Source organism: Echinops telfairi, unplaced genomic scaffold (assembly GCF_000313985.2).
Source record: "Echinops telfairi isolate 266 unplaced genomic scaffold, ASM31398v2 ScPeMD7_3;HRSCAF=10, whole genome shotgun sequence".
In the NCBI taxonomy this organism is placed as follows: Eukaryota; Metazoa; Chordata; class Mammalia; order Afrosoricida; family Tenrecidae; genus Echinops; species Echinops telfairi.
In genome coordinates this window covers 22,236,636-22,245,132 of record NW_022103899.1, presented here as the reverse complement: position 1 = coordinate 22,245,132, position 8,497 = coordinate 22,236,636, and the positions used below count along the sequence as shown (strand labels likewise).

Below are 8,497 nucleotides of genomic sequence, written 5' to 3'. Positions count from 1 at the left end.
TTGTTTATCTTCAAGCCTTTAAGACCCCAGACACTTATCTTTTGATAGCCGGGCACCATCAGCTTCTTCACCACATTTGCTTATGCACACCTTTGTGTTCAGTGATTGTATCAGGAAGATGGGCACCTACTGATATGATTTTTTGTTATTTGATGTCTGATAACTGGTCCCTTTTACACCTCGTGGTCAGACAGGCCGGTGTGCTTCTTCCATGTGGGCTTTGATGCTTCTCAGCTAGATGGCTGCTTGTTTGTCTTCAAGCCTTTAAGACCCCAGACGCTGTATCTTTTGATAGCCAGGCATCATCAGTTTTCTTCACCACATTTGCTTACGTTCACCTTTTTCTTCAGCAATCATGTCAGGCAGGTATGCATCCTGGAATGCCAATTTAATAGAACGTGTTCTTGCATCGAGTAAGTGCTTGAGTGGAGGCCCAATGTCCACCTGCTGCCTTAATACTAAACCTATAAATATATGCACATAGATGTTTCCCCACACTCATATATATTTACATATATACATTCCTGTCTTTTTTTTTTTTTTACATTCCTGTCTTAAAACCTCTATAAATACCCTTTGTCACCTTGTTCTTTACTCTATTAACTTTTACTTTCCTCTTGTCCCACTATCATACTCAGTCTTCATTTGGGTTTCAGTAATTTCTCTCGGTTACATTGCCCTTGCTGAATCCCTATCAGGGCTCTCACACCCTCCTTGCCACTGATTTTGGATCACTTGTTGCTCCCCTGTCCCTGGGTTGGTCAGCACCATCTCTTTACCCCCGCCTTCCCTTCTCCCGGGTCCCCCCTAAACCGTTGGTCCCGTTGTTTTCTCCTCCAGACTGTTCATCCAGTCTATCTTATGTAGATAGATCTGTAGAGATAATAATATGCATCAAAACCCAAGCCATAGCAAGATAGGCGATCAGTGAGAACACAGCGATGGCAACAAAAAAGGAAACCAATTACCCTTAGAAGAATAAATTAATTAAAAGAAGAAAAGTTTTAAACAGAAAGAAAAACCTGTAAATAGATCAAGGTCTGATTTTTTATCTCTAGGCGTGTCCTTCAGTCAGGACTGATGGGGTACCATGCTCTGACCCCAGAGTCTGTTCTTTGTATTCCCTCGGGGGCTCTCTGCCCTGCTCCCATGGTTGCTCTGCCACATACTTTTAGTGGTTTGCCTCGGTGTCTCAGGGTCAATATGGGCCATTCCCAACACTGAGTCTCCAGTGTTGTCCCTCTTAGGGTCCGGGGCCATCAGGGGATGGTGTGTCTCATGGTGGGATCAGCCATATTGTCCACTGGCTATTCAGGGCGGGGATGTCGTCCTCCAGGCCTGGTGGGTCAGGATGTGCTCCACTCTCTCGTCCTCCCCCTAAGTGCTCCCCCTAAGTGCTCTGATCAGACATGCCCCTCTCCCTAGCTGCAGCTTCAGTGCTGTCCTCTCAAGTACATTCTTCTGGGGGGAGGGGCGGCAACGAGATTTTTTAAAAGGTATGAAGTGACTGGCTTTTAGAGATAAAGTAACTGGTGGGCTAGGGGTGGCGACATGTCACAACTGGTATTCAAACGCAATCTGTCGGAGCCCATGTCTCTAAATGCCTGTCTGAGAGTCCTATGAGGTCATGTAATATAAGGGCCCTACAAAGGGGCAAATCAGGATCAAGGGCACAGAGGTTGCTGTGACACCTTCAGCTTAGGAATCTGTTTCTCTGGGAAAGAAGCGGTGGGAATGGAGGAGCAATGATCATCCAGGTCCTTTCCAATGCTACAAACTTCTGATCTTAAGTACTTGCCCTCCAAAAGGCTAATAATATTCAAACAGAGAAAGCAAGTTCACACGTTAACGATAGTCCATTTTATAATTTAGCTATTGAGTTGAACATAGGGCTTTTACGTCCACAGCTCCTGTCACATGATAATGCACTAAAATCGACACCCCTCGTGGTCTTCCACGCTTGTTGTTAGTGGCAGGGTTGTACTTAGTTTAGGCAGAGAAATATGTTTTAGCATCCTATTATCCATCATGAGCACACAGAATCCTGGTCTAAAATGGATTCATTATTCACAACCAAGACTGTAGTGATTAAGTGATTGGTTCTTTCCTGCTGTACTCCTGACACCTACATCCACGGACGATCTCTCACTAGCTCCGGACTTTAGGCTGTGTCTAAGGACACCTGCCCCAGGTAGCTGTGTCCCCGGGTCTGGCTCACCTGTTCCGATTCCACACTGGCTTCCTTCAGTTTATTCTCGGTTGCCTCTTTACATTTCCTCAGATGTCTGACAGTTTCTTCTAATTCCTGAAAATGTGATGCCAAGATTTTTACAAACTTCCAACGTATGTTATATGGAACAGAAAGGATTAGCATTGCCCTAAATGGGCAACCAAATTAAATTATGAAAGCAAAATGGGACGCTCACTTAGGGGCTACCAGGAGAAGAGAGAAAAATTGCTGATTCCCACCCAGCCTACAATGTGTGCGTGTCCACCTATCATGGAATGTTCTGATTTGTGGCTTCTGCTGAGAAGAAGTAAGTAGCCTTTCTTTCTACAGCAGACAGCATCTATAGGAGCTAGAGGATGTCATCACCAGCCCTTTCGGGGACAGGCGGGGTGGAAATCGCGGCCAACAGGCCTGTCACACACGGGTGCATCTTGCTGTACGATCCAACCAAGGAGTATAAAATTCTTAAAAGACGGAAAATCCGGTCATAAGTCTTATTTAGTCCTCACTACTTTGCATATGTGACAGATAATGGGCCCTTCAAAATAAAGAGCATCTACCATATATTCAAAGCGATAGGCTTCTTCCTGAAACCCTGCTGCGTTCAAGTCGGTTCTGTCATCGTGACCTTACAGGGTCAGAGCAGAGCTGCGCCAGGATTTCCGTGGCGGGGACCCCCCCCCCGCAGCACACTGCCACATCTCTAAAGCGCGGGGGCTGGTGGTTTCGAACTGCCCGTCTCTCCGTTGGGAGCCAAGTGCTTCACTGTGCTCCTGCTTGGCACCACAATGGTGTGGCTTTAGCTAAGATATAATTGTCAGCCTCTCTCTCTTACTACTATGGAGTCTAGACCAGCAGGATACTCTAAAGGGCCCTGTCATTGGATGACAATCTTCTCGAAGGATCTTAAGCAACCTTTACCCGGCACCGATTCTCCAGCTCCTGCCTAATCTTCCGCTCCGCCTCCAGCCGGATCTCTTGCTGCTTACTCCGTGCAGAGGCATCGTACTGGCTGCGGGCCAGCAGCTGCATCTCGTTCTGCAGGTTGGTCATCTCGGACACGAATCTCTGGATACTCAGAGACTGGAGGGCACAGAGAGGGAGAGTTAGTTCGGTGAAGCTGCCCACGTTTGAGATTTGGGGTGAATGGTAAATCTAGGGTGTGTGGAAACCATCTACCTGTTCATAGTTCTTTTTCTGATACTGATCCTTAATTAGCTCCATTTGCCTCAGTTCTTGTTCTATTTGCTGAAAGCGGAAGTGGAGATAACATCGAGAAGTGAGAAGGGAACTTCGCTGGCTCTTTTTGCCCGCAGGGCGGCAGGCAGAATCCCATGGGAGACCCAGAGTTCCAGATGCCATACGACTCTACTCAGCCTCCCTTCCCTCTGGGCCCTTAAAGAGCAAAGTCCAGTACAATCGATGCAGGGGGAGAGAGGGGGAGCCAGACGGTGACGCTGGCCACGATACCCAACATTTACCCATCCCTGTCTGGTGCTGGAAGTTCCCCCACAGGCGATCTGCCCACTTCCCATTCCTGGAGCCATGTGCTGCTCTTGGTGCACTAAGGCCCACTGTCCCCAGACACCGCAACCGCCTGCGTTCTCATTGGAGCCCAGGGAGGCGGGGAGGGGAAAGCCGTAGCTTCTTTGGGATTCGAATACAACCTTCATCCTCTCTACGTTCTGAGCATTGTTCGCCTTGGCTGACAAGTGCAGCTTAATCTGGGCCTTTTGGTTCTTGATTTTTTCCTTGTTGCTGTTGAGGGTTTTCTCCAGCTCCGTTAGTTTCTGCCGCAGCTCCCGGTTGGTGCGGGACACTTCCACTGACCTGAAGTTGGCTTCGTCCAGGGCTTTCTTCAGCTGCGGAGCACAAGGGAACAACTGGGTCACTTGCACCTTCCTGTCAGGGAGAGACACTTACTCTCAGTCGGTCTCTGTGCGTTCAGTTCACTGGGCCTCTCTTCAAAGGCCGGGACAGCAGTCATCATAACGCCCGTTTAAGGAGACTTAAGGCCCTCACAGCTCAAGCAAGAACAGTCTTTAGAGTAGATTAAGAAATGTAAATGTATACTCATCGTTTGTTCTTTGAAGGGAATGGCTTGGAGTCAGAGAAACCTAAAATCAAAGCTCAAGTTCACCACTTATTAACAGAGTGATTTGGGGCATTTTATGGCCACAAGCCTAAGTGTTTCATCTGAAAAGTGCGTATTTGCCCACCTTGTAAAATGAGACCCACGGTTACATAACATCTCACTGCCAGCAAGTCGGTTCATACTCAAGCACCCTAGAGGATAGGGCAGAACTGCCCTTGTAGTTGCAGACACTGCAACTTTACAGGAGTACAAAGCCTTCTTTCTCCAGAGGAGCAGCTGGTGTTTTCGAACTGCTGACCTTGCAGATGACAGCCCAATGCATAACCACTATGCCACCACGGCTCCTAAATAAGACAGCATATACAGTAAGTGAAGAGTCTGGCTCACAAAACTGCTCAGTAATTATCACTCTATAAGCTTTTCTCTTCCTGTCACTTGTAACTTACTCTCTGGAGAATTGAAAATAAAGTATATGGTAGTTTATATAAATACTAGTTAATTACTGACTACCAGAGCATGTGTTTTAAAAATATTGCCTCTTATTTTTAAGGATTTTAATAAACTTCTCAAGTGGAAAAATAACATGGTGACTGCTTAAAAATTTCAGTCACCGTCATCCCCAAGGGCTCTTCAATCAATGCCACAGATATTTACTGAGGAAAAGGCAGCTGAGAAGGGGCAGGCCAGTCTTATTTCGGATGACTCCATTCTGACCCAGAAAAGGGATGCTAAACATCAGAAGAACCGAACCCACTGTCATCCAGGAAATTCCAGCTTAGAGTGACCCTACCTACACAGGGTGACTGAGATTGTACGGAGATACAGGAGCAGGCAGCGTCATTTGTGTTCTGCAGTGCGGCTGGTGGATCTGAACTGCTGGCATTGCCACTGGCAGGCCAATGCTTACCTGACAGCACCACCGGGGCTCCAGAAGGACAGGGAGATGCAGTCCCTATGTTTAACATCGCCAAGAATGGAGTTGAGCCTAATTGTGACTTTTCCCTCTGTGCTCGTTCCTTCCTTCCTTTAAATCCTAAATTCCCACTACAGTTTTAGTCCTTTACCACCGCCTAACGACCTTCCTGTGCGTCATCTCACTGCTGCCCTCCCACCACAGCTCTGTCTAAACCTAGGCAACTCCGAGCAACTCTCCTGTGCTGTGTTCTTGTGTCCCACGTGCTGGGAAAGAGACGCTACATCGATTTTCCGACTGCGTCCTCAAAGACAACGTGGGGAGGATGTCCGCCTGTGATTGCGCACTCTGACACTCAGCAGTACAGTCGATTACACATCTCGTATACGAGGGGCTTCAAAGGCTCCTGAAAAACATGCCAATATCTCCTACCATTTTTCCATGAGCTCGCTGAAGCCCTGATGCTCATGTGAGCTAGTCTGTGGCAAGGACCCCTGGTGGTGCAGGGAGAGATGAGGCTGCCTGCCCCATGAAGCCTATAGCCTCGAAAGCACTACGGAGCTGTCCGAGTCTGCCTGATAGGTCAGAATCCACACGGCAGCAGGTTTGTTTGTTTGTTAGTTTTTTGGGGGGGGGTGGCGGTGGCGGTTAATAAGTGGCAAAGGGCATCCTTAGGGTAGAAAATGGAAATGGTTAACACTGGAAACCTGGCTGCTAACCAAAAGGCTGGTGGTTTGAGCGTGCCCAGGGGAATCTCAGAAGAAGGCCTAGTGATGACCTGGGCAACCCGCCATGGCCCACAACGCTACTCTGATACAAGGAGGGTCACCACGAGTCAGAACTGGCTCGACACCAAGTGACTTTCGGACTCCAGGGCGGAACTGGGACTCAGATCCCAGTCTGTTGGGTGCATGGTGCCTCCCTACAGCTACCTAACTCGCCCACTGATGTCTCCCTCACCATCCCCGTCCTCCTCGCAAGCTTACCATTGTCACTGAGCTTTGTTAAAGAAAATATTCTGAATTACTTGGGCTGAAGAAACGTCTCCATATTTCAGCACAACTTCTTGTTTCGCCACGTTGATATCTCAAATTTACATAGTGCTTTCCAAGGGACCACACTGGTCAAGGCGCGAGCCCATGACTGCGATGAAAGAAGCGGTTTCTCGGTCTGTTGCTAACTGTACCAAATGGGGCGGACCACAGCCTGGCCCGGCCACCTTGCAGAGTCACATGTAGCCTCTGGTGGCTTCTTTCGACTGAGAAGGCTTTAATCATCTACTACTCAGTGCTCGGTGAGTTTTTCTGAGTCGCCATGCCTCCCGTTTCTCTTCGTTCGTTCCTACCTTCTTAAATTGCTGGCAGATGAACCTTCCTAAAGTCACCCCTCTGCTCAGAAATCTTCAGGCTTAAATAACTACAGGGTCTTCTGGTAGTCCAGTCTCCCAGTTGATCCCAGCTAACTAAACCCCACTCCTCTGACATTTCCCCAAGTGTCTGAGCCAGTGAACGAGCCCCTTTTGCGTTTGTTCACAAACAATGTTCATTTGTGCAACTCAGCCCTGTTCATCCTCTTATACGGGTGTCCAGTCCTGCCCTCTCTGTCAGTCTTAATCCCGTCCTTTCATTAAGCTACCCCTCTTCCACCACCCATGAACTTTCCTGTACACGAAACCAAACTCACTCACTCACAGTGACCCTATCCAACAAGGGAGGATTGCCCCTCTTTCTGAGGCTGTAACTCTCTACAGGAGTAGAAAGCCCGTACTTCTCCTGCGGAGCAGTTGGTGGTTTAGAACCATTGACCTTAAGGTTGGCAGCTCAATGGGTAACTGCTACGCCACCGGGGCTCCTGCCTCTGAGGGCCCTTCACAGTGGCAGGCAGCCTCTAACAAGCCAAGCACACTCGTCTTCTGTGTGCCCCTGACTTCTCACATGCTCAGAGCAGAGGCCACCATCAAGCAAGGTCTCATTTGGCACACTCCGCAGTGTGGAGGGGCCTCTCGGTGGCGCTGGATGGGTCACAGGGCTAGACAAGTGGACTGAGGAGAGAGAAGGTCTGCTCTCCCCCTACCCGACGGCAGTCTGTTTATGCCTCTACTCTACTCACACGTGGCTGAGTGGATGGCTACGCTCGCATCGTAAACAGAGACCCAGTTTCCTGTGTGCTGCATGGGGCTGGACTTGCTGGTCAAAGGCGGGTTGGACGGGTCAGAGGAGGACTGCTCTCCAGGTCCCGTGGGTCCCAGAGGCTCACTGCAAGGGACGGCCACGTCCCTGACGCCATACCTCCGTGGTTTCCCGGTGCGCCGCTTTCTTTGCCGTGTCTCTCTCGGTTTGAAACTGTTTTTTCAGAGCTTCTATGCGCTCGGCGTGGACTTCAGCCTCCATTTTGGACTCCTCCACTATCCGTTCCCTGTGGTGAAGAAGGCAGATGAGAGGTTGCCTTTAGACAGCATCTTAACGATTGTGTGTGTGGGGTCACCTAACTCTCCAAAGGTGTGGCATTTACATGTGAAAGTAGCTCACTCACAAGGAGCCTCTCTGATTGGAAACTCAGTCACAGAAGGCAGCCTCCCCCCACACACACAAAGTGCCCCTATTGGAACGTGTGTTACTGCAGACGTACTTAGATTAAACTGGACCGCCCTATCATTTGCTCTCCCTCTGACCTCTTCTAGTCGCGAACAGCTTACTTTCTTTTCGGTGGAGCTTGTTCTCTGTTGCCTGGGCTGTTGTTGCTAGCCCCCCGGAAGTCTAGCCCACGCCAAGGCTTTCCCTGCCGCCTTTGTAGAGGAAGGCCCATCCTCTTTTCAGAGCTGGTGCTACCTTTCTAAAAGTCTAATCATTCTGCCTCAACCTCAACATGCCTAAAACATAACCTCCCGACCCTGCTTTTTCTTCTTGGGTGTGTGCACTGAGAAGTGCAATTCTACAGATTATTTCAAGAGGGCCGTCGATTGCAGGTAAAGACGCAACATTCAGCTTTAATGGAAATATAAATGACTTTAAGCAGAGGGCTAAATGCAAATTCTCAATCTCCAAGCAAATGTTAACAGGAGTGTTTTGACTCTCACCTCTTCCTTTTCCCCAGAATTTGGGGGCAGTCATGGGAGAGACTTCATCCAATGGCCACTTAACTCTCACTACCCTGGAGCCAATGCTGACTCACAGCGACCCTATAGGACAGACACAGTGGAAGTGGCCCTGAGGGTTTCTGAGACTGTCACTCTTTATGGGAGTAGAAAGCCCAGTCTTTC

At 49.0% G+C, this 8,497-nt stretch overlaps 1 protein-coding gene across 1 annotated transcript in view; it reads right to left on the bottom strand.

Moving 5' to 3' along the window:
• CCDC150 (coiled-coil domain containing 150) overlaps window positions 1-8,497 on the bottom strand; it is a 119,919-nt gene that overhangs the window by 2,728 nt on the left and 108,694 nt on the right. Inside the window, exons 23-27 of the mRNA XM_004701508.2 lie at window positions 7,527-7,653; window positions 3,898-4,092; window positions 3,410-3,478; window positions 3,152-3,313; window positions 2,219-2,305 (exon numbers count right to left, since the gene is read on the bottom strand). Coding sequence (XP_004701565.2) covers window positions 2,219-2,305; window positions 3,152-3,313; window positions 3,410-3,478; window positions 3,898-4,092; window positions 7,527-7,653 — 640 coding nt within the window. The remainder of the gene's footprint in view (window positions 1-2,218; window positions 2,306-3,151; window positions 3,314-3,409; window positions 3,479-3,897; window positions 4,093-7,526; window positions 7,654-8,497) is intronic.